This window comes from Nansenia antarctica (genome assembly GCF_963989245.1).
Source record: "Nansenia antarctica genome assembly, chromosome: 8".
In the NCBI taxonomy this organism is placed as follows: Eukaryota; Metazoa; Chordata; class Actinopteri; order Argentiniformes; family Microstomatidae; genus Nansenia; species Nansenia antarctica.
In genome coordinates, this window is record NC_137678.1 from 44,052,013 (window position 1) to 44,078,247 (window position 26,235).

At 43.5% G+C, this 26,235-nt stretch overlaps 3 protein-coding genes across 4 annotated transcripts in view; 2 read left to right on the top strand and 1 right to left on the bottom strand.

The window, feature by feature from the left end:
• Positions 1 to 17,849, bottom strand: part of LOC308163667 (translation initiation factor eIF2 assembly protein-like) — a 112,057-nt gene extending 94,208 nt beyond the window's left edge. The window contains exons 1-13 of one of the 2 annotated variants that reach the window (XR_013937624.1): positions 17,769 to 17,849; positions 17,557 to 17,628; positions 17,324 to 17,387; positions 17,167 to 17,199; positions 16,938 to 17,033; positions 16,745 to 16,851; positions 13,920 to 13,971; positions 13,702 to 13,777; positions 13,420 to 13,542; positions 13,291 to 13,319; positions 11,837 to 11,965; positions 11,568 to 11,705; positions 10,868 to 11,273 (exon numbers count right to left, since the gene is read on the bottom strand). Coding sequence is in view for 1 of the 2 variants with exons in the window: in XM_080537847.1 (XP_080393973.1) it covers positions 11,220 to 11,273; positions 11,568 to 11,705; positions 11,837 to 11,965; positions 13,291 to 13,319; positions 13,420 to 13,542; positions 13,702 to 13,777; positions 13,920 to 13,971; positions 16,745 to 16,851; positions 16,938 to 17,033; positions 17,167 to 17,199; positions 17,324 to 17,387; positions 17,557 to 17,628; positions 17,769 to 17,842 (1,047 nt within the window). In the remaining variant the exon portion in view is untranslated. Of the gene's footprint in view, positions 1 to 10,331; positions 11,274 to 11,567; positions 11,706 to 11,836; positions 11,966 to 13,290; positions 13,320 to 13,419; positions 13,543 to 13,701; positions 13,778 to 13,919; positions 13,972 to 16,744; positions 16,852 to 16,937; positions 17,034 to 17,166; positions 17,200 to 17,323; positions 17,388 to 17,556; positions 17,629 to 17,768 lie in introns of those variants that run through there. The other variant, XM_080537847.1, reaches the window with a different exon arrangement.
• A 16-nt stretch (positions 17,850 to 17,865) lies between these two features.
• nudt5 (nudix (nucleoside diphosphate linked moiety X)-type motif 5) lies at positions 17,866 to 23,993 on the top strand (the record flags this gene model as incomplete). The annotated part of the gene is made up of 9 exons (XM_080538382.1): positions 17,866 to 17,890; positions 18,548 to 18,621; positions 18,740 to 18,807; positions 18,905 to 18,957; positions 19,094 to 19,201; positions 20,274 to 20,369; positions 22,146 to 22,247; positions 23,004 to 23,057; positions 23,219 to 23,993. The coding sequence occupies 9 exons, from the start codon at positions 17,866 to 17,868 to the stop codon at positions 23,326 to 23,328; spliced, it is 690 nt and encodes a 229-aa protein (XP_080394508.1). The 3' UTR covers positions 23,329 to 23,993.
• A 272-nt stretch (positions 23,994 to 24,265) lies between these two features.
• Positions 24,266 to 26,235, top strand: part of LOC308164244 (F-box DNA helicase 1-like) — a 30,976-nt gene continuing 29,006 nt past the window's right edge. Inside the window, exons 1-2 of the mRNA XM_080538383.1 lie at positions 24,266 to 24,409; positions 24,551 to 24,615. Coding sequence (XP_080394509.1) covers positions 24,597 to 24,615 — 19 coding nt within the window. The 5' untranslated portion in view covers positions 24,266 to 24,409; positions 24,551 to 24,596. The remainder of the gene's footprint in view (positions 24,410 to 24,550; positions 24,616 to 26,235) is intronic.

Here is a 26,235-nt window from a genome sequence, read left to right on the forward strand (position 1 = left end):
AGAGTATACAGTCCACCAAGAATCACTCCACCTTATATGTTAGGGATAAGTGGGAGAAGGAAGCAAACATAGTCCTAACTGAGGAAGAATGGTTGAACATATGTAAAATACAATCCACCACCTCTAGCTCTGGACAATGGAGAGAATTTTCATGGAAGAACATTATTAGGTTTTTTATTACCCCACGAAGAAAATACTTACAGAATGGTACACCGGGAACTGGGAATTGCTGGAGAGAGTGCAACAATTCAATGGCTCATTTCTATCACATTTTTTGGGAATGCAGGGGTGCTGGCCCAAAAAGGTGACAAAATTATTTTCACTGAAAACGACGGAAATTATCATTGCGCGGCGCCCAGGCACCTTCCTATGATGCATGCTATAATTTTTCTATACAAGCTCTGTTCAAGGGACACATATAAAGCCTGTCAGTGTTATTCAGACCTATGAAGCAGCGGTAACAATAATGAAAACGCATCTATTAGAATTAGAAGAAAGATGTATTTATTTTGTAAATATATTTTGTTTGTTTTTGTTTTTGTTTTTTTGGTTTGTCACTTAAAACATTTATTCCCACATACATGAAACCACACATCAATCCCCAAAAAGAAAAGTCGCTTTGGATAAAGGCATCTGTTAAATGCCCAAAAACGTAAATGTATCATGAGACTTGTTAACCAAGGGCAGTGTGGTGAGTGGGAATGTAACGATGGACATATGTGCTGAGAGAACATTCCACAACAAACAGTATCAAAACTAAACTTCAAAATGGGAATTTCTTAACAAGGTTCCCATACGTAGGGACGTCTACAGCTCCATGAGGGCTTTTATTTCATTAATGCGTGACGCCTTCTTGTCGGTGGGGTTCTTGTATCCCCCCCCCCCCACCCACCATTGTGCGGCAACGCCCAACGACAACACAACAAAAATATAATAATAATAAGACAAAACACACATGCCTACATACACACACACACACACACACACACAATAATACATTCATTAGGGATGCGCTATGATATTAACAGCAATTCACATCACCGTGCATCCCTACAAGAAACACTGTCCATCAAACAATAGTACCTGAAGCTGCCCTTCTTGCCATAAAATCTATATGTGGTTGCCATATTTTTACAAAGTCCTGACTCTTATATTATAGTATATTTTATCTAATGGAATGTAGCTAGAGATTTCATTTAACCAATGTGATATTGTAGGAGAGTAATCGGATTTCCAATGGATTGCAATACACTTCTTTGCAGCAATCAAAGCAAGATCAATATATATTTTTGGAAATTCATTCCAAGGATCCATATTGATTGTGCCTAAAAGACACAAGCGAGATGATTTTGCAATGTGAATATTTAAACATAATGCTATCGTGTCAATTACAAAGTTCCAAAATGTTAACAACAAATTACATGACCAAAACATATGGTAAAAGTCCCCTTTCTGTTTTTTGCAGCGCCAGCACAAAAAGGACATTTCATTATTCATTTTATAAAGTTTTGCAGGTGTATAATAAGTTCTATGCAAAATTTTAAAAAGAAGGAGTTTGTGCCTCATATTGTAAGAACATTTATGAACTTTAAGACAAAAGAAAGACCAGTCCTCTTTACTTATATCCATGTCTAAATCCTTTTCCCATTTACACCTCGTAGCATCTGTACTTGTAGACAAGCATTCAAGCAGAGATAAATAAACTTGAGAAATACATTTAGAACTGTGAACCTCCTTATTGATAAGGCCTTCTATTTTGGAGGGCTTGGGTTCTTCAAGAGTGCCTTGAGTTGTCTATCATATGGCGGATTTGAAAAAAAATCGAAATAAATGTGTGGAAGATAAATTATATTTTGACTTTAACTGAAGGAAAGAAACAAATGTACCACTGTCGCAAAGATGTGTTATTTCCCTTATCCCCTTGTCATACCAAGACTTGAAGGTGTCATCATTAAAACAAGATGTAAAATTGGGGTTTCTCCAGATAGGAGTATAGGGCGAAAGGTGTTCCTTGTGACCCATACGTTTATGGGAGTTCTTCCATATTAGTAAACTGTTCATAATAATAGGATTATTTGTGATTTCTTTAACCTGTTGTAAACCAATATAAGGCAGGTATCTCAGTTCATATGGAAGAATGTCATAAGATTCCAGTCTTGACCATGCGCTAGATGAGCTAGAGAACCACTGCCTAATCTGGGTAAGTTGGGCAGCCAGAAAGTAAATGTTAAGGTTCGGTAGGTTTAAGCCACCATCATTATATGGAAGTTGTAAAACTTGTTGGCTAATCCTTAGTGACTTACTCTCCCAAATGAAAGAGGAGAAGATGCTCTGTAAATATATTTTGAACATTTATTTTTGAACAAATAAAACCAATTCTGATGAAGTCCATCCCACCAAGCACATCACTTGTGCTTTTTTGCCTTCTTTGCCTGTACCAGCACTTCCAGTGCTTTTTTCTTCTTTTTTGAGCAGCCATGTGCCTCACTGTGGCTTGCCTGTCATCCTCCACTGCAGTCTTCCTGCTTTGTGCAGCACTGGTTGTTGGCTGGCAACCAAACTCTTCCTGCCTCCCTTTTTGTCTTCAACAGGGCCTGTTGTCTGCGAGCCTTGTCTTTTGAGCCTGCAGTGTGGATGTTCCTGCATAGGACCTTGTCTACCTTTGAGAACTTGACATCCTCTCTCCTGAACATCTGTATTGCTGTCTGACCCCTGGACCTGAGGGCATACTTGGTTGTCTGGATTGGTTGTCCCTAAAGGTGTCCATGCTCATTCTGGTGCTTTTGCAGTCAATAATATCTCCCATGGCACTGAACGATGACTCCACCATTGGTCCATGGAAAATGGAGAGCGCTGCTCGAACCACATGGTTGAGGCCTGGGTACCTTCCAGTGTCAATGACATTTGCCCACCAGTTAACCATGTTGTCCCCATCAGTGTACAGGGGAAGGGTGGAATTTGTGCTGAATTTGACAACTTCCAGTGGCACGTCAAATTGGGGTGTGGCACCAAGTGGCTCATCATCCCTGCCAGCCACTTCAGGAGGATGCCTGTCTCTGAGTGTCCCCTCACCAATGGGTCCAAGGCAGACAGTGACTGCAGGGTCCTGCTGTCCAGTGGCAGCTTTTTCTGCATATAGGCTGCTGTCGACATGTATGCAGTCTTCGCTGTTTCGAGAAACCGCAGCACACTCTGTAAAACATTAAAACGATTGCAATTAAATCATTTTACCTGGAGAAATTTATAAATGTTTGATTTGCCGTTTTTAATACATTTACTAACCTGATTACGTGGATTTCCTGCCTTCAGTTTCTCGGCCACCTGTCCGACATACAGCTCACAGAGAGGCAGCATTTTGTCGTTGAAATCCAACTCCATGATATTCTTTGGGGTGGTATGCAGATTCTCAGCCTTGATAAAGCACCCCATGAAGGTTTTCACAACTTCAAGCTGCTTGTCATGCAGCTTGTGGACAAGGGTTTGGCTGCCCTGTGAATAATGGCATTATTATAAAATGCTACAACAATTCTATTACCATACACAGACATGCAGTTGAGGGTCTGTTTATATCACAATCTAACTGATGAGAGAATGGGCCTATTTAGTTTATCTATCAGAGATTGATAATTCACTAATTCATTAGTGTGAAAACACACACCTGGAACACCGTAACATACTCCTTCATGATGGGAAGGACGCCGAGGTAAATGCTCAGCTGGAGGTCTGTGTTGCGACTCTCAAACCAGAGCTTCTTCCACACCCTTTCTTTCCTGTCCTTCCCAACTTGCGTCATTCCTGGAAGAGAGAGATGAAATACAATGTATTTTGGAATACATACAGTCAGGGGTGCAAACTGGTGATGGCCCAAAAAGGTGACAACATTTTTTTCACTGAAAACGACGGAAATTATCATTGCGCGGCGCCCAGGCACCTTCCCATGATGCAATGCATCATTTTTCTATACAAGCTCTGTTCAAGGGACACATATAAAGCCTGTCAGTGTTATTCAGACCTATGAAGCAGTGGTAACAATAATGAAAACGCATTAGAATTAGATGTATAATTTATTTTGTAAATATATTTTGAACAATGTTGAACTACAAATAACATTTATTTTTTAACAAATAAAACCAATTCTGATGAATACCCCAACCATCCACCCACTCCAGTCCATCCCACCAAGCACATCACTTGTGCTTTTTTGGCTTTTTTGCCTGTACCAGCACTTCCAGTGCTTTTTTTCTTTTTTGAGCAGCCATGTGCCTCACTGTGGCTTGCCTGTCCTCCTCCACTGCAGTCTTCCTGCTTTGTGCAGCACTGGTTGTTGGCTGGCAACCAAACTCTTCCTGCCTCCCTTTTTTCTTTAACAGGGCCTGTTGTCTGCGAGCCTTGTCCTTTGAGCCTGCAGTGTGGATGTTCTTGCATAGGACCTTGTCAACCTTTGAGAACTTGACATTCTCTCTCCTGAACATCTGGATCGCTGTCTGACCCCTGGACCTGAGGGCATACTTGGTTGTCTGGATTGGTTGTCCCTAAAGGTGTCCATGCTCATTCTGGTGCTTTTGCAGTCAATAATATCTCCCATGGCACTGAACGATGACTCCACCATTGGTCCATGGAAAATGGAGAGCGCTGCTCGAACCACATGGTTGAGGCCTGGGTACCTTCCAGTGTCAATGACATTTGCCCACCAGTTAACCATGTTGTCCCCATCAGTGTACAGGGGAAGGGTGGAATTTGTGCTGAATTTGACAACTTCCAGTGGCACGTCAAATTGGGGTGTGGCACCAAGTGCCTCATCATCCCTGCCAGCCACTTCAGGAGGATGCCTGTCTCTGAGTGTCCCCTCACCAATGGGTCCAAGGCAGACAGTGACTGCAGGGTCCTGCTGTCCAGTGGCAGCTTTTTCTGCATATAGGCTGCTGTCGACATGTATGCAGTCTTCGCTGTTTCGAGAAACTGCAGCACACTCTGTAAAACATTAAAACGATTGCAATTAAATAATTTTACCGGGAGAAATTTATAAATGTTTGATTTGCCGTTTTTAATACATTTACTAACCTGATTACGTGGATTTCCTGCCTTCAGTTTCTCCGCCACCTGTCCGACATACAGCTCACAGAGAGGCAGCATTTTGTCGTTGAAATCCAACTCCATGATATTCTTTGGGGTGGTATGCAGATTCTCAGCCTTGATAAAGCACCCCATGAAGGTTTTCACAACTTCAAGCTGCTTGTCATGCAGCTTGTGGACAAGGGTTTGGCTGCCCTGTGAATAATGGCATTATTATAAAATGCTACAACAATTCTATTACCATACACAGACATGCAGTTGAGGGTCTGTTTATATCACAATCTAACTGATGAGAGAATGGGCCTATTTAGTTTATCTATCAGAGATTGATAATTCACTAATTCATTAGTGTGAAAACACACACCTGGAACACCGTAACATACTCCTTCATGATGGGAAGGACGCCGAGGTAAATGCTCAGCTGGAGGTCTGTGTTGCGACTCTCAAACCAGAGCTTCTTCCACACCCTTTCTTTCCTGTCCTTCCCAACTTGCGTCATTCCTGGAAGAGAGAGATGAAATACAATGTATTTTGGAATACATACAGGATTAATCACGTAAGATTGTGGGCGGCTGAGCCCCCCCTTTACAATATTAGATTCATTTAAAGAATTTTACCTTTTTTTTTTAGGTCCTGGTGGAAAAATTGGATCCTGTTCTTTGCCCGCTCACCAACACTGTGGTCCTTGTACATCTCCTCTAGGACTGCTTTGTAAAGGGTCTGGTCTGCCTGACTGAGGAACCCGAAGTAGAGCACCTTATATGCAGGGAACATTCGGTGAGTGCTGAGGCCCACATCATAGGCTGAAAGCCAACGATGCGCCACAAACCGCTGTGGATTGGTGCCTGGAATGCCCATAAACTCGCATACCTCCATCAGATATTTCAACTGAAAACAGGCAAAAAAGGGCTTGCTTAGCCTATTTGCCATTATGCAACAAGTATTTCTGGTACAGGCATATATTTCACAATATCTATGACAATTACCTGGTCTGAAGCCCACTGGTGGTCTGTGTGGAGGTCCGTGAAAAGCTGCTCAAGGTAGTGGCCAAAGGGCGCAGCAAACATTTTGGCGGCATTGTGGATGTGGTGGCAGGAATCTCCATCAACATCCAGGAGGTTCTGGCAGTACTTCGACCTTATCCTGGTCTCCAGCCCGGACTTACTCCCTCGCATGACGTTGCAGGAGTCCATCATCATGCTAACCATGTTAGTAAATGGAATTGAGTGTTCCTTGAAAAAGGTCACTAGGGCCTTTTCCAGATGTTCAGCAGTGCCCTTTAGGACTTCAATGGAGCCAAGGTGCTCGACGACCACATGCTTCAGCTCCTGATTAAAGTAGCTGACAAGGATTTGACAGCACCTTCTTATTGGAGCTTGATGCGCTCTCATCCAGGTTGATGGAGAAAGGGCTTGACTGAATGTTCTCAAACGTCCTCTCTGAGAAGGTGTGCCCCAGGCCCTGGACCATCTTGTATGTGGCAGCTGTCCGGGATAGCTTCATGCCTGCCAGAGCTGGTTTATCCAGAGCCAGTGTCTCAGCAAGCTGACGGATGACAGGGGCTATAGAGAGGGGAAGGGAATGCCTGGAAAACCCCCGAAAATAGTATTAGTATTTTATATGTTACCACTTGCACATAGCTTGTAATAAGTAAACATGACATCATTATAAAAAATAATTCAATACTGCGATTCACTGTATATGGGGGATTTCCTATTCTGATTAACAAAGTCTAGGCTTACAACTTTATATTATCTGTGCTAGTTGTTATCTATATAGCACTATATGCACACTCACCTCTGCATTTGCTACCCTTTCAAACAGGGGTACTGGCACCGTAACTCTTTCTCTCATCTTCTCTGGGCCTTGCACTGATGGGCCCTGAGCAGATGGGATCTGCTGTGATGGACCCTGAGTTGATGGGCTCTGCTGTGATGGGCCCTGACTTGCTGACGGTGGTATGACACTGTGTGTGGTCATAATTGTCACCACTTTTTGGCAATGTTTGTCAGTTTTACAATGTGCCACAAGGGCATGGCAGCCCTTGGTTGAATAATTAATCTCTTTGCAGCAGAGGCTGCACCGGGCATGTCCTGGTTTGTCAATCTTTTTAAAAAAACTGAGACATAGGGAACACATATTCTTTGCCCTTTACGTCACTCTTTGAGTCTAGCTTCAGCCAGGACCAGCTCCACTTGCACCTCACTCCTGCATCTAGCTGAGCCACAATAATGGCATCTTCCTCTCCAAATTCTTTCATTCTCATTCTGAAAACAAATTGAAGCGGGTGGTACAGTTAGGCTACCAGTAGTTAGGCTACTGATGATGCTAAAGTAGATGACTGCGTTACATGCACACCATATTCCTGTATTAATCGAATATGCTCATTTTCCGATTGGGCAAGTCATGTAAATTCCCATATGTTGCATAGCAAGGCTTGATAAACTTTGCTTTGATATTATTTATCGTCTTAGAAACATCAACAGCAAGACGCACTTCAATAATTATCGTTTACGTTTATTATGCATCAGCTCTTTTATACAACCTACATTTACACAGATGAATAACCAAGGAGATTGATCGGGAGTTGACAATACTACCGAATGAATGAAAATGAATGAATTTCTATTATTTTCCAGTAGGCCTACTGTCTCAATTATATTTTCTGGGTCAACCAGTACACGCATGCCCAGTGTACCTTAATACGCAGTTACATGCGGCCAGATTATTTTGCCCTTTAAAATGTAAACGAAATATTCCAGTTGCTACAGCGCAAAATGCTCATTTTCCGATTGGGCAAGTCATGTAAACACGTACCGAACCTTATTAAGGCCACATTCACGTATGTTGCATAGCAAGGCACGTTACACTTGATAAACAGTGCTGTGATATTATTTATCGTCTTAGAAACATCAACAGCAAGACGCACTTCAACAATTATCGTTTACGTTTATTATGCATCAGCTCTTTTTATACAACCTACATTTACACAGATGAATAACAGAGGAGATTGATCGGGAGTTGACAATACTACCGAATGAATGAAAATGAATGAATTTCTATTATTTTACAGTAGGCCTACTGTCTCAATTATATTTTCTGGGTCAACCAGTACGCGCATGCCCAGTGTACCTTAATACGCAGTTACATGCGGCCAGATTATTTTGCCCTTTCAAATGTAAACTGAATATTCCAGTTGCTACAGCGCATATAAACACCTATAAACACCTATTCGGTTACAATACCCTGCATATTGACTTTAATCTGATTAAGGTGTGCTTGTAAACGTAATCTATGGAGAAGAACCATTGCTAATTTACGTTACGTTAGCAAGCTAGAAGAAACCTTAACATGTCAAGTTACCTCACCACCCGCATTTCTTTTTTTATTAATATATACTTCATTTTTTTCCACCCCCATAATATAATTACTCAAACAGGTTACTTACCGTGAGTGTGTTCTCCACAATGCCTGGAAGTGTATCTTAATAGTTGAAGGTTGTTGAAAGTTGTTCTCGTTCACTAAACAACTCGCTGGCGAGGAAATCTGATTTGACAGGCAGGTGTCAGGTGTCACTGACTGAACTGGTGGGAAGCCTCTTGTCTTGAATGTCTTGGAAGTCTCGAAGTAGTACCAAATATTTTATTTAATAATTAAGTGTCGTGAAATTCTAAGTCTTTACATAATAGGGTACGATATTTATAGTAGCTTTCAGTTGTTTGAAAACGGTACCTTTATCCGCGTTCGGAAATTCGCCAGAGCCCAGCCCACACTGGGTTCAATGTTATAATGGACCAAGTAATTTGATTGGACGAGAGGCCGTCACTCGCAGAGTGAATTTACGAAGGCGGCCCCTACATTCTCAGCTCACTGGACACTGACGTGTTTCAGTTCAGTGAATGGACTACGCGCAGTCGAAGCCCTGAGAAGCACTGAATGATTGGATGAACGACTCTTTTGGACAAATCTTTTTAGTGAACTGATTGTAATGAATGAGTTCACTGAAAGGAACTGCTTTGCCCATGACGTCACGACACAACTTTCATGACCCCCCCCCCCTACTTTTTCCTTTTTTTTTTGCAAATCTCCATGATTCACGTGGATGACCTATTTTGAGTTGAAAACGGCGAATTTCGCCGAAAGGTGACTAGTTTGCATCACTGAATAATAATATTAATAATAATAATGCATTTGATTGTATTGCACTTTTCCTTCAAAAGAATATCCTATGTGGAAGACCACCTATGTAGGTATTGAATCATTGAGTTGCAATGGTTTTGCAGTCACATCTCAAAGCTCTCTTAAGTAAACACACTTTATTTATGACTCATCTTTCTTAGCTATGCCTTATCCACATTGCTCTCATAGCAGTGATTTGTTGGATTTTTGCTACTATCTTCAGGGTTGATCGATGAGGGAGAGAGCTGAAGGAGGAAACTGGTTACATGGGGGAGGTGGTGGCTGTCACCCGGGGTGCTCTCTGGTCGTTTGGAAATTCAGAGCGCTCAGAGCATCCCCGTTCCATAATTCAGACCGCTGTGCTCTGGGAGCACTCAGAACGCACACATAAACCCCCCCCCCCCCCTCTCTCTCTCTCTCTCTCTCTCTCTAGAATCCAGTTCTGAGTCAGCAAGTCTCTCAAGTTTGATGATTCAAGTCTCTTTCTCACTCCCTCGCTCCACCCTTCCCTCTGAAAGATGACCACTCAACTCGTGAGAGGAGAGGTAGAATGTATGGCCATCTCGGCAAGCTGAAGAGAGAGGGATTGAAACAGGAGGTAGGAGGAAGAGAGAGAGTGAGGTGCAGCGAGTGGAGGATGTAAACATTTTTTTTGTTTCTCTTCCAGTCCGATACCCAGTGCCCCTGCTTGTGCCAGAAGGGTGTGGCAGCGTTGACACCATCCCTCATCCTGAGGCAGGGAGCTGACATCACCCGATTCCTGATCCATGCCTTATTTACACTACACACACACACACGACAGCCCTTTGACTGATACTACTGGGTCTTCATCCATATGGATTGTTTGATATACACTGCTCAAAGCAATTAAGGGAACACTTCAAGGATATGCCTCTAAATTATATTCATAAAAAGCACTTGGTTATCTCGCAGATTGTAGTCAACATTGCCGCTGTGTGGACAACAGCGGTATTACACACACCTCACACTCGGTTGGTCTGTAGTGCAATCAACTAGGGAAAGAGCTTTATTCCTACTGTTCTCCAAAACACACAGACAAAGAACAAAATGATGCACACCAGCAATTTATTACCCAATCAGAGCCCCCCGCTTCTGTCACACACTTAAAAAGCACCGATGAGTCAAGTTCACAACAATGCAGATGGAACTACAGTAGCCAGAGTAAATAAGAGACTGGAATGTTTGGAACAGTACAGTGACTTCATGGATAAACGTAGTATTGCTATTGTAGAAATGTGTGTCTACTAACTAAACCATTAAAAAGCACTCGGAGAACTGTGGGTGTGTGGAACTGTGGCCTTGCAAGGGCACCTTCCTAGGTAAATCGAATAAACTGTACAACACATCATGACGAGCCTATTATCCAGCACTACATTACAAAGCCTAGCGTCCTTTACTCCTGAACATAGGCTGCAGTAACAAACCTTGTTACAGTACAAATCAAATCAAATCAAATTTTATTTGTATAGCGCATTTCTTACAAGATGCAACTCAATGCGCTACAGTACAGAACATTACGTTACAGTATACTGTACATGTACATACGCTTTTAGTGCTTAGGCCTCCTGACACACACACACACACACACACACACACACAGCGATCACAACTGAATGGGACTTGCAGTGTTACAGGTAGAAATTAAATGCATACAGCTGACAACATGTGATGCTGTTCTCATCATACTGTACTGTGTTGGCTCTAGTCAGAAAATGTCTACCTGCAACGTCCATGATCTGCTCCTTCGGACGACCAAGAGTGCATGGAGATAAGATGCCCCGCTGATGCCTGACGATCCAAGTGCTAATAAGGACAAAGAGAGCCTACCTCCATGCATATAGTAGTAAGTCTCTGTGCTAACGCTAGCGGCTAGGCTAACAGTCTCTGGTGAATGGTAGGGAGCCGTAGCGGTGCAGAGTTAGCCTGCTCCTCTGGGGCTGTGGGTGTCACTGGTGTACCTCCTCTTCTTCCTCCTCACACGCCTCCTGTTGGCTTTTCTTCTGCAGAGAAAGAGAGAAGGTGAGAGAGTGAAAACCCACGGAGAAACAAACCTTTCTCAACAAATGGTCGTGCTTTCTTACCTTTCTCTGCTATTCACTGACCGCGTCAGGAGAGATGTATGAAATCTGTCTGAGAGCTACGACTGTAAGTTGTCTGAGCGTTGTGTGAGGGCTAGTGGTGTGTTTGTGTGTGTGAGGGCAAGTGGTGTGTGTGTGTGTGAGGGCAAGTGGTGTGTGTGTGTGTGTGTGTGTGTGTGTGTGAGAGAGTTGTTGTCACAATGTTGTTGGTCTCACCAGTTTGAGGAAGTCGATGAGTTTGTATGCATCCTCGCCAGCAGAGAGGTCCACAAAGTCCCGGGGGATCCGGTAGCTTAGACACGGGCTCGGCTGGACCGTCACCTCACTGGTGGTGTAGCGGAACGCAGGGCTCTCCTACACACACAGGCAACACACCAAACATAAGCATACACACACACACACAAAACAAGTGACAAAAGCCCAACTAGACAAGCCAGTCACAGAGCACAGCAGCACTGAGGCGATGTCACAGAAGCGTCCTTCACCTGCTGAGCTGTGTCACCTCCCTCTTGATTGGCCGAGAGGCTGGTCCCGGCGGTGAGCTCCTCCCACGTGAACAGCAGAGAATCTGTGACCTCGCCAAAGGGGTTCAGATCGATTACCCACACCTTCCCCTGTCACATAGACACACAGGGTCAAAACACACACATTAGCAAGCTGTGCAAGGTTAACAACCTGCTGCTGAACCAGTCAAAGACCCAGGAAATCATCGTGGACTTCAGGAGGAAAAAATCTGAGGTCCAGCCCCTGCTCATCGACGGAGGGAGCGTGGAGAGAGTCTCAACCCTCCGATTCCTGGGGGTGCACATACAGGATGACCTGTCCTGGAAGAACAACACAGCAGCCATCATCAAGAAGGCACAACAGCGGCTCTTCTTCCTGAGAGTCCTCAGGAAAGACCACATCAGACAGGAGATGCTGGTGGCCTTCTACCGCTGCGCAGTGGAGAGCATCCTCACCTACTGCATCTGCAACTGGTTCTCCAGCTGCACAGCCGCAGAGAGAAATGCGCTACAGAGAGTCGTGAGAACGGCCCAGAAGATCACCGGCGCCCCCCTCCCCTCTCTGGAAGAGCTGTACAACACACGCTGCCTCAAGAAGGCCTCCAAGATCTCCAGAGACCCATCCCACCCTGGGTACGAACACTTTGCTCGGCTGCCCTCGAACAGGCGGTACAGGACCATGTTCGCAAGGACAAACAGACTGAAGCTCAGCTTCTACCCCAGGGCCATCCAGGCCCTGAACACAGCAAAGACCTAGGTTCTGGGCCCTGGACAGTCTGGACGGATTGATGGCAGCTGCTGGATTGAAAATCAGGTGTAGTGCTGAGGCACAAATGTGTACATTTCAAGCCTGCAAACTGCGACACTTTAAATGAATGTGCAATAACACTATGTGCAATATGACAACCCTAGGGTACATAAGGTTGCAGAGAATAGGAAATGTTAGAATAGGTATAGCATAGCATAGAGTACAGCACAGTGTTTTATTTGTACAGTATAGTATAGTGGATAGTGTATATAGCCTTTATTTATGTAAACCAGCTCCTTTCCCTTCTTGTTTTTTTGTTTTGTTTTTTTCTTTCCTAGCACCAGGGGAGCCCCCCCTCCCAAATTTCGTTGTTTGGTACCTGTACTATATCAATGACAATAAAGACCATTCATTCATTCATTCATTCATTCATTCCCCACACCTTCCCCTGTCACATAGACACACAGGGTCAAAACACACACATTACCCACACCTTCCCCTGTCACATAGACACACAGCGTCAAAACACACACATTACCCACACCTTCCCCTGTCACATAGACACACAGCGTCAAAACACACACATACTACACAAACAAAGGAGATACAAACAGTGCAGCTAAGTGGCAGCTCTGGCTAAACGGTCAAGGTAGGAAAAGGACTTGAGGAGATGAAATCCTAGACTTACCCAGCTGTCTCTGTAGACGTCCAAAACAACTGTAAGAGAGGACAAAAGAGATTCATCACTTCATTCTGTTTATTTCACCTAAAACACAAATCATCTTTGACGAAATACAAACTAAATAATCACACTCACAGTCCTCGTCCAGAAACTTGTACTGGACGTGTTGGCTGAAGAACTCCTGTATGGAGTGGGAGATCTGGGCCTCCTGTTTGGATATGTGATGGTAGTGCTGGGTGTAGTCTCTCTGGGAGATACCTGCAGAGGGAGGGAGCACAGCAGCTGAATGAGTGCGAGAGTAAATGTCATAACCTCAGCAAGTCAATTTCCTGTATGTGCAAATATACTTGGCCAAATAAAGAATTCTGATTCTGAGTAAATGTCCAAAATGTCTCCAGCTCCTCCTCCTTACACTACCTATCAGTTTGTTCTCTTTGACGAAGCACCTGAACTCCCCACCAGGGATCAGTTCACTCCACTTCCTCAGGACCAGCTGGGTAGAGAGGAATAACACATTGTCATTAGGACTGTGTGTGTGTGTGTGTGTGTGTGTGTGTGTGTGTGTGTGTGTGTGTGGTGTGTGGTGTGTGTGTGTGTGTGTGTGTGTGTGTCTTATAGCAGAAAAGGCGTTATACCTCGTAGTTGATGGCTGGATCAGAGGAGTCATCGTCACTGCATTGAAGGAATCTGTACAGTAAAGTACCGTTAGACAGGGAACATGCACACTGACACACACACACACACACACACACACACACAGCAATAACCTAATACACCACACACATTTGCTCCTAGGTGGCTTCTTATTAATTAATAAGATAATAATAATAATAATAATAATAATAATAATAAGCTTTATTTATATAGCACCTTTCATACACAAGAATGCAGCTCTAAGTGCTGTACAATACAGCGTAAAAGAACATATTATTAAACAACCAAGACATCAGCTATACAGTGTAAAAGAAAGAAAGAGGAACAAAAAACAACAACAACAGTAAATCACATTTCTGGTATTTAGCCGATGCCTTTATCCAAAGCGACAACAAATACATTTGTCAATCATCTATCCATCAGTGAGTCATAGCAAGAAAAAGTCATAATCAGTCATAAGAAGAAGAAGGAAGAAGAATGAAGATTTTACAGTAGAGAAACTGTACAGGGGGGTAGAGGGGATGAAGAGGTCTCAGGAGGGTAGTTAAGGTGTAGCCTGAATGGGTCTTCAGTCCACATGATTATGAGCATAACAAAAGCACATGTTACGTATATGGTCTTGATTAACATCAGATGGTCCACTACTGCCTTTAACAGTTGTTTGTTTACAATCAGACGCCTTACTACTAGCCATGTCATGTCGTTTTAATTAAACATACACACTCAAATATTCAGGACGATATAGGCCCACATACGTAATTAACCTTGCGTTAATTAAAATATGGCTTGTTTCGGATTCAATGATGGATTGGAGCAGATATTGCCTACTCACACCATCTCTGTAGCCAGTGTAACATGGTGATAGATTGTGAGAGCGACCGACTGGGAGAAGCAAATCTGAGATGAGTAATCTCTGCAGGCCAGTGCTGTCAGAAGACCAGCTGAGTCACCTACAGTAGGTTCCACTGCAGACTGAAAACTAGGGATGCACGATATTATCGGCGCCGATATTGGGAAATTAATGTTATTAAATATTTATCGGTTTTATTTAGGGATGTCCCGATCCCACTTTTTCACTACCGATACCGATACCGATACCTGGGCTTCGGGTATCGGCGATACCGATACCGATCCGATATTTGTATACATTTTTTGACCCCTGAATAATAACAAATACCTCCCCAGTATATAGTCCACACCAACAACAGTTAAATTAAAGACTGCCAGCCTTTATTAAAGCAACAAATGCGACGTGTTGTGGATTGGAACTACGGATCATAAGCTTTCAAATGATGTGTCATACATTGAAATCCGAAAAAATATGAAGTTAGAGTCATTTGAATGTTGTTAGACGTCAGGCACATATAGGGTTAACCTCTTTGTAATGAAACCGGAAGCACACAGCGCAGCGCTATGCGCATTTTAAGCGCATATAGGACTCGCGTGAAGCGCTATGCGCATTTTAAGCGCATATAGGACTCGCGTGAAGCATTTCTGCGACACGCGTTCTGTTCACTGTTTTTATTTCCTTATCGCTTATACACATAAGTTTGACTGCGGATGACAGTAGGATCGGATCGGAGCCTTTTTTTTCCTCTGGTGCGATCCCCGATCCAGCATTCAGGACCAATATCGGGTCGATATCCGATATCAGTATCGGATCGGGACATCCCTAGTTTTATTACATTTTAGCCGATATAGAGCCGATAATATGAAGCCGGAAATATTTCCGGTTCCGGTTGTCACGCTCATGATGCTGCGCCTGCGACGCAAATCTATCGGCATTAGTCAAATACATGCTCACATCCAGTCATCCGCTCACTGCTCTCCATCAAAAATGGCACATCCATCAATAATATTACATAATAACAACTGCTCTGATTAGATTGTTTAATACATCAACGGGGTGTTTAGCCTTCCCCCTTTCCCCGTCAGTCAGCCTTCCCCCTTTCCACTGGTAATAAGGAATTGGCAAGAATAGATCGATATAAATAGATCAACATAATGCAGCACTATCATGCACAGATCAGCCTTAAAACATGTAACGTTAGATATATAACGGAGCGATGTATTTCTACGGAAAGGCTGACTGACGCGGGGCTCATACAATCTCCGCGTTTGTTATAGATACGAGTGCTCCGGTGTCTTGCTGGTAGTCAAATATATTTATGTATATACACAGCATATGGATGTTACCTGCCTGTTACCTGCCACTTTCAGTTCTAGTAGTTTAGATCTCGCAACCAGGGAAACGCCGACATGTGTTAAAGGGAGCAAGACGCGAATCTACCGGCATTTGACTCATGAGTGAACGGCGAAAATGGCTGGACGGCACAGCTTGGGATTCCATTGAAGTTACAGGGAACTATGTGTGAAAGAGGCTTGAATGTTGAAATAACTGTAATACAATGTTCATTGATAAAATGACATAAGGGATGAAAAGGGGAGATGGCAGTTCGAGAAGGGGGATGATGAAGCGCGCTGGACTGAGGAACAGCATAGGCACAGTACATCGTCATAATAGCGATTTTTTGGTTATGCTTGTTATATATTATATCTGTTCTCATATCGGTTATCGGCCACGAGAAGCGGGTAAACATCGGTTATCGGTATCGGTTGGAAAAAATGCATATCGTGCATCCCTACTGAAAACCCATCTCACTGTCACACCAGCACTCTAACTCTGGATGAGAGAATATGTCAACTGAATGAGAAGGTAATGCAATGGGAGTGAGTATGTTTTTGCGAGTGTGTGTGTGTGTGTGTGTGTGTGTGTGTGTGTCTGTGTTGGGGGATGGGATCTTACGGTTGTGCGAGGTCGTGGGTGATGAAGTCAGAGCTCTTGAAAAGCAGGAAGATATCACTCAAACTTTGACACTGTAGGGAGCTGTTCAAAGCGATCCAGTTAGCATCCTGGAAGGCACAGACACACGCTTGTTAGGATTCAAACATACAGTGGGAACATTGCTGTTACTGTGTTTGAGTGTTGAAGCTCTCACCCGTGGAGCGCTCCAGTTCAGCTTGGGAAAGACACCTCCACCCAGGGCATTTATGGCCTCCAACACTTTGGCGTTGAACTCTGGGAACTCTGGAGCCTGGAATACAAAGCCACCACAAATCTCCACAGGTGTCCTCTACAAAATATCATGTCACAACCTCATACGTATTGGAGTTATAGGCAGAGGGATGGGAATTTATTCTTGACATTCAGATAATCAAATGACTTACTGTAACAGTGGTTGTGGTTTCATCATCGGACCACTGGTGTTTTTGAGGAGAAAATTAAAAACAAGTAGCAGTTCATTAGATATTTATATAAAGAGACAGATAGACACTTGCCTAAATATTTATGATTTGATGACCGTTCATAAATCATATTGGGTACCTGAACATCCTCCTCCCCCTCTGAGTCGCTGCTGTTGGTTTGGGTTTGCCACGTGTTGTTGTCACTGGAGTGAAGAGAGATTGTACCAAAAGGATCATGTGAATGGGTGTGGGCAGAGAGAGAGAGAGAGAGAGAGAGAGAGAGAGAGAGAGAGAGAGAGAGAGAGAGAGAGAGAGTGTGTGTGTGTGTGTGTGTGTGTGTGTGTGTGTGTGTGTACAGTGTTATATGCTTACCCTCCTGAGACTACCAGTGTTCCGTCGTCCAGCAAATAATCAATTACATTCTGAGGCAGGGGAAGAACCAAACTGAAACAGAGCATTGAACAACTTCAGACACGGAGCTCATTCTCACCAGACATCATCATCATGACAGCTGGCTAGTTAGTTAGCTAGTCACATCAAACACATATCTCTAGAGCTTTGCTTATGAAATAAACGGGGTTGACCTTTTAATGGTATGCTTCTTGAATATCGGATACCAGACCGAAAACTGACAGTTGACAACTTGCTCCTTCTTCATGCTGCAATAGCTTTGCCGGAAATATGTCCAGCTGTCAAATACGTCCCCGTAAAATGTCATGATGTCATTTTTAAAAATGTTCCATGTTGATCATTTAAGATACATTTGTAATTTCTATACAAACTACTATTACATGGTATTTCTGACTGACCTCTGGTAACAGACAACGATCACAGACTTGCTCATTAATCATCCTCTTTTTTTATTTCTCAGAAGGGGGACATATTATTGTGGTGCACCGTAGGCGTGGTCAATAGTACGCGCCGCTGACTTGTGACAAACCTCTGGATCATCTTCACGTGAGTGAACTGCAATCATACAATCATACAATCATACAATCATACAATCATACAGCTCTTTTGGAATATTTCCTTCTAGCTAAATGTATAAATAATGTTTTCATGATGAGATCACCAGCAACGTAACATTATTGTGTTGGACTAAGCAACAACAAATTAATCAGAAGTCAGGGGTACCTACGTTAGCCAGAAAGGTTTCTTGCAGGACCATACTTGATTAAATAAGTGATAAACATTTTCCAAGCTATATTACCCATTCTATACATAGAGTAAGCGTTTTGGAATTACGTCAGTATGAATCAGCTATTCGTGCAATGAGCAACTTGTTTCTTTCTTTGTGTCTGTAATGGGACAGGGTACAGTAAAGTTTGCAGACTGAACACATCTTTCTTTGTCCATCACTAAGGAAGCAATACTGGAAAGATGAACGACCTCAGCCACCCCAAACCTACAACCGTACCTCACGTTGTCAAAGAAGAGGTAAAACCGATGTACAGTCTTATTAATATCATATTTACAATCATATGGGGTTATTAAGATGATGTGAGTTCCTCTTGTGTTTTGTATGACAGCTGTTACTCGATTATTCTATATCCAGGTAATTGCATCTGGAAAATGGGTGAAGCTTGAGAAGACCACCTATGTGGATCCTGTTGGAACCACAAGGTATTGAATCTATCATTGAGTTGCATAAGCCTGCATGAGTCTATTTGCATGGACTGTGTATGACTTCTTCCACTCCCTGTTATTTCTCTTTCAATAGAACCTGGGAGACTACAAAAAGGACAACCAGAACGGCCAACACTCCTGCAGATGGTGTGTGTGTGTATATGTGTATGTGTGTGTGTGTGTGTGTGTGTGTGTGCGCGCGCGCGTGCGTGTGTGTGTGTGCGCATGTGTGTGTCATTTAAATGGTTAACAGCAGTAATAGGGTCCCTGTTTATTGACCTAGGTGTGGGGATAATCGCCCTCCTGAAGAGGACCCTACACAAGGACTGTGTTGTCATGGTAAAGCAGTTCCGTCCACCAATGAAAAGCATCACCCTGGAGTTCCCTGCAGGTACTGTATAATGCAGTACACATATGAAGTCACATCTCAAAGCTCTCTTAAGGAAATGAACACTGACATATCACAGGACATATGGGAGGAAATATGCACTGAAGCACATTTAGTGACCAATTCAAATACATGGAGGGAATTCAAATGGAAAGTGGTTATGAGATTCTTTAGAACCCCAGAAATAGTGGCTAAAATGGGCCCAACACACTCAAATAAATGTTGGAGAAATTGCAGTACGCAAATTGGCAACCACACCCACATATTCTGGTCATGCCCCAAATTAAGAACATTTTGGGAAGAGGTGTTTGAGGCCCTTGAAGCAGTATTCCACCAAAAATTTACCAAAGATCCAAAGATGGCACTACTGGGAGTTATACCAGAAGGCATTGATGGAAGATATTACTAACGGCAGCAATTAAATGCATTACAATTAAGTGGTTAAAACCAGACCCCCCTACATACAATATGTGGACAGAGAAAGTATGGGAAATCTACCAGATGGAACAAATAACATACACTCTGAGACTCCAGAAACATCTATTTATTAAAAGATGGAGCCCGGTTATGTCCATATTAATACAGTGAACCCTTCCACACATCTCGACTCGTATATTTCTGTATTCTAGACTCACTTCATATCACTACACATAGATATATGCCTGTGTTGCATTCACACACACACATACACACACACACACACACACACATACACAACCCCCACCTGACCCAACCCCCCCCGACCCTACCCTTTTTCTTTCTTTCTTTTCAAAATCTTTAATTTTATTCCGTCATTGACATCTCAATGTTTTTGTTGATCCCTCTTTTTTGCTTTGTGTGTCATGCTTTGAACCACATCCATGGACCATATGTGTACAGCTAAAAGAATGGAAAGAATTGTAGACAAAACATGACATGATTGTACAAGTTGTTGAAACTGAAATAAAAACTAAGTTCCCAAAAAAAAAGCTCTCTTAAGTAAACACACTTTATTTATGAGTCATCTTTCTTAGCAATGTCTTATCCACATTGCTGTCATAGCAGTGATTTGTTGTATTTCTGCTACTATTTTCAGGGTTGATCGATGAGGGAGAGAGCGCAGAGACTGCTGCACTGAGAGAGCTGAAGGAGGAAACGGGTTACACAGGGGAGGTGGTGGGTGTCACCCCAGGTAATGACTTAACACTAGGGGTGCAACGGTTCTCGGTTTTATATTGAACCGTACGGTTCGCCATCCACGCCCTGGACTGGCTCACCTCCTACCTCACCAACAGACATCAGTTCATCTCCCTCTCCGGTCACACCTCCTCCTCCTCCTCTGTCACACAGGGGGTCCCACAAGGCTCAGTCCTCGGCCCCCTGCTCTTCCTCTGCTACACACTCCCCCTCGGTCACATCATCCGCCAATTCAACCTGGACTTCCACTGCTACGCCGATGACACCCAGATCTACATCACCACAAACTCCACCCAGAACCCACCCCTCACTCACATCGAAAACTGCATTTCAGCAATAAAAACCTGGCTCACACACAACTTCCTCAAACTCAACAGTGAAAAGACCGAAGTCATCCTCATCGGCACCAAATCCACCCTCAATAAAACCGGACCCATCACACTCACCATCGATGACACTACCATCACCCCCTCCCCCCTGGCTCGCAACCTCGGCTTCATCCTGGACCCCACCCTCTCATTTGATCCCCACGTCAGCTCCATCATCAAGACCTCCTACTTCCACCTCCGCAACATAGCAAAAATCTGACACTGCCTCTCCCCGTCCGCTGCTGAATCCCTCATCCACGCCTTCATCTCCTCCCGCCTTGACTACTGCAACTCCCTACTCACCGGCATCACCTCCCGCTCCCTCCATAGACTCCAGATGGTCCAAAACTCTGCTGCACGCCTCCTTTCAAACACCCGCTCCCGTGACCACATCACTCCTGTCCTCCACTCTCTCCACTGGCTCCCCATCAAAGAACGCATCCAATTAAAAATCCTCATCCTCACATACAAAACCCTCCATAGCCTGACCCCCCCTTACCTGACTGACCTCCTTCTCCCCCACCGCCCTACCCGTACCCTCCGATCCTCATCCATTGTTCCCCTCACTGTCCCACCCTCAAAACTCAAAGGCTTCGGTCACCGTGCCTTTTCACGAGCTGCACCCCGCCTCTGGAACTCTCTCCCCCAACCACTCAGAGACTCACCCTCACTTCTCACTTTTAAATCCCACCTCAAAACCTACCTGTTCTCCCATGCCTACAGCCTCCCCTACCCCTAGCCATCTCCCCCATCCCGGCGCCCCCGCCCCCCCCCCCCCTTGACACGCATCCTGCCACCCCCCTGATATGCATACAGCCTCCCCTACCCCTAACCACCTCCCCTGTCCCCCCCCCCCCCCCCCTCGCTGACTCTGTGTCCCATGTTACTTGTTGTTTTTGTGTTTTCTGTATCCCCTATATTGTCAGCGTCTTTGAGCCTCGGAAAAGCGCTATATAAATTCAATGAATTATTATTATTATTATTATTAATACGCACTAGTGAATTGTTGGGTTTTTCGGTTTATAATGTGTTCCATTGAAAGTCTGAAGTCGAGTTTGTCTGGAACGCAGTTGCTTCTGTAACTTGTTCAAATGTTTGTTCATGGTGAGCGGAGTTGAGAACATGGCAACAGTTTGAGAAAACCCCGGATTGCTACAAATCTGCGTTGTGAATGGATATCTCTCTGTGACCTTGTGAGTTGCCAGAAACTGTTGTCTCTAAAGTTCTATAGAAACTGTTGTCTCTAAAGTTCTATAGAAACTGTTGTCTCTAAAGTTCTATAGAAACTGTTGTCTCTAAAGTTCTGTAGAAACTGTTGTCTCCTAAAGTTCTGTAGAAGGCAGCTGTGTAAAGTAGCTCAGAGCATAGTACAGGTCTGACTGACCCTCTATGTTGCTCTTCAGTGACCTGTTTGGACCCTGGCCTCTCTAACTGCACTACACAGATCGTCATGGTCAACATCAATGGGGATGACATGGAGAACGTCAACCCAACACAGCAGCTGGGTAAGCCAGAGGCCCAGTCTCTTGGACTGCACATGACATAAGTGGAACTGTTTACGACCCTTCTGTAGAGTAAATCCAGGGCTCAACACGATGCAGTGAGCCTGTTGAATGTAGGTGCGTTGCAACACAAACGCTATGAAACCAAGACTAAAATGCAAGAATATTTCTAAACACATGGGGGGGGGGCACCCATTTCTAGCCTAATGTTTATAACAAAGATACGGCTACGTGATGCAAAGTAAACCCATGGGCAGCTTACCTATCCCCTGCTTTACCAGAACAAGAAACAGCTAACAATGCACGTGGCTTGGCTAATTCACTTCCAACAATAGACACCAAACAAAACACGACAGACAATGACTCTCCAACTCCTGTCGATAGAGGATAGGAGGGGTTTTAAATAGACGGATGGACGGTTGATTGGTCCGGAACAGGTGCGCGAATGATGACGGATGGGACTGACAGGCCAATCGTGAACGGACACCTGTATGAGAGTTAGAGTGAGAGTAGGAGACATAGACGGGAACACAAAACACAGCACGTCGTATATACATACTGTATATTCCATTGTTGTATATTCCATGTAAGCCTTAACTTGTACTCTTTCTAACTCTCTCTGTCTCTCTTCATTATTTTCCAGGTGATGGAGGTAAAGACTTTTATTTTAATGTTGAATCTTTTGAGACAACTTCTGCAATTTCTGTCCACTGTTACAGTAATGTCAAAACCTTATTCTGGCCTTTGTTTGTCCTTCAGAATTTGTTGAAGTACTTCTTCTACCTCTTGATGGATTCCAGAGGAAAGTTGATGGTGATGATATACTTATGAATACTATATACTTTATATACAGAAATACAATTCATGATGTACTCCGTTACATCAAAGACAATTGTTATTTTGTTTATTATTAACATAAGTGGTCATGTACCATTGCTGATATTGGCCTGGATTCCCTCTGTGTCTGACTGTAGATCTGATGAAGAAAGAGAAGATTGTGGTGGACTCCAAGGTCTACATCTACGCCATGGGGATGTCCCAAGCCTTCTTTAAGCCCAACGAGCTCCCTGTGCTCAAACAGTGAGAGAAAGAGGGGGGGGGAGAGAGAGATAAAGTTGAGGGTGAGGTGGGAAAAAAAGTGTTTTGTAGTCTCCCTGTTGCACTACATTTGTAGACAAACAAGGGATCAGACTTTGACAGAGTAGCCATATTGTGGTGTAACTGTTGATTTTGGTAACCGTCCATGGTCACAGTATTATCCTGCAACTTGTATAATGCAAGACCCACAATCAATGGTCTTCTTCACTCTCTATATGGAGGTATGCACCTTAGATCATGCACCGTTACCCATGGGGATAAGGACAAAGACACTTGTCTTTATGATATGTTTGACATTACAAGCTGTGTGATTACATGATTAACCTGAATTCTAAAATAATTCCTGATTGATAACTGTGAGAACCAGAACATTCCTAACTCTAATTAACATTTTCCCTGACTGGCTAAACTTCCTCTGTAGCATAACCGTTAAAACCAAGGTACTGTATTAAGGGGGAAAAAAGTGTGCCTTGATAGATGGCATTACCATGAAGCCATTCCTGAGGTTCACTGTGCATTTATGCTCAGGTCCATAAGGTAACATACCGTATAGATTTCTAGATAGATGAGACTGACATGCAGATGCTTCTCATATCTTAATTAATTGCGTCTTAATAAAATGTATGTCAATAAATACATTTGATATTCTTACTTTGACATGTCTTCGATTGTTTCACGTCATGTGCTTTTTCTTTCCATCTCTTTTGTTTTGGTAATTTCCTCACATAACTCTAGTCGGCGCTAAAGCGTAATATTAACCAAAGAAGAAGAGAAAGGAGCCAATAGGGGTTGCGTTCGTAAACTCGCTCTGGAAATCTGACCAGCACTCATGGAATGTCTCTTGTCCAATCAAATGACGTGGTCACTTCATGACGTTGAACTCAGTGTGCGCTCCGGCGCTCTCAGCGCGAACTTACGAACGCAGCCGGAGACAGAGCTAGCGAAAACGCTCGCTAACTGAAATAGCTAATGCAATAAAAAAAAAGTTGACTTTGACCACACAGAAAGTTGTTTGATAAGCAAGCAACTGTATTTGCTAGCCAGACCTTTCTCAATTTAATATAAGGGTAAGTGCTCCTTTCCACACAAGTCAAATCACGTGAATACAGAGATAGAACTACAGCTAGCCTGATCTTGGCTGCCTAGCAACTACCTAGCTAAGCACTTAGGTACACTATTGAATGCACTCCTGTTTATCTTTCTTACAGCAAACGATTGCGACCCATATGATAGACTGGACACTTCTTCGTAACTATGGAGTCGGCTACTAAAGGTAATATATATGTATATATTTTACATTTATATGTTTGGCATTTAGCACTGCAGACGCCTTATTCCAAAGTGAATCATCAATGCACCAGTCGTAGCAGTAATCTAGCTCAGGACAGGGGCCATTGGCAGTCGTCGTGATAGAAGAAGAAAGAAAGATAGGTAGGTAGGAAGCAAACCAGGAGTGTGCAATGCCAGAGATTGATTGATTGATTGATTGAGAACTTTATTAGAAGATTTGCAGAAGTAGGTACATGAAAGTACATATTACATACAAGGTCAACTAACAGGATAAAAACCCAAGAAAGCCACTGGCTTATTTCAATTGGGGTCCTTGATACTCAATTCATCGTTACATGTAAGACAGACAAAAAACTAGTACTATCTACAAGATAATACAAGATGCCCAGTTCTGAGAGGATGGAGAGAAGGATCTGGTGGTTGACTGTGTGGAAGGCAGCAGACAGGTCCGGGGGAATGAGAACAGAGGAGAGGGAGGAAGCTTGAGCAGAGTGGAGGGCCTCCGTGACAACAAGGAGAGCAGTCTCAGTGGAGTGCCCAGCCTTGAAGCCGGATTGGTGGGGTCCAGATGTTCCATCTTCCGGAGACAGTCAGTCAGTCAGTTGTTTAATATAATAATATACCCCATTTAGCTGATGCTTTTATCCAAAGCGACTTACATTGCACTGAGTGCGTACATTTTTCAGTATTATATCCCAGCGGGAATCGAACCCACGACCTAAGCGTTGTTAGCTCCGTGCTCTACCGACTGAGCTACAGAGGACCACACTGAGCTACAGAGGACCACGATGTTTAGATGCAGCACGTTCAAGGGTTTTGGAAGGGAAGGAGAGAAGGGATACCGACCGGTCTGTAGTTGTGGACAGAGGAAGGGTACTATAGGTTACTTGAGGAGAGGCTTGACTCTGGCTATCTTGAAGGCAGCCGGGACAGATCCTGTGGATAAGGAGGAGTTGATTACGGTGATTAAGGAAGGATGTCGGAGGAAATGGATTGGAGAAGAAGGGAGGGGAGATGGGATCGAGAGGGCAAGGGGTTGCCCGCTTGGATGTGAGCAGTGTGCAGTGTGAGGGCTTAGGGGTTTGTTCGTGCAAAAGTTCATTCATTTCAGTAATTCAACTTAAAGGGTTGGCCCAGATGTAGCTCAGAGTATGCTTTAATGATTTAGCCAGGGCGCCCGAGCCAACGACCACCGGGGTCGCCATGGCGGCCAAATCAATATGGCCGCCCTCCGAAAAAGGTTTTGGCTATATCTTTTGAACCAAATGAACTAGAAATGCAAGCCTGGTGTCTATTTTATGTTTTTTGACTATTAGAAACACATTGGAATGCTTATATTTATGATTGGGTGTGTCTGGACCCCTAATTTGCATATTTCCAAGATGGCAACTACCCGAAAGTGAGTTTTATCATATTAAGCTTAAATAGTATATAGACTCATTGCATTGTACATATGCATGATTATACTTTTCAGAGGGCTGACATTTCTGTATTTAAAATCCTTTTCTTATTGATTTCATGTAATATTACACATTTCTGAGATATTTAATTTGAGGTTTTCATAAGCTGTAAGCCATAATCATCAAATGTATAACAAATAAAG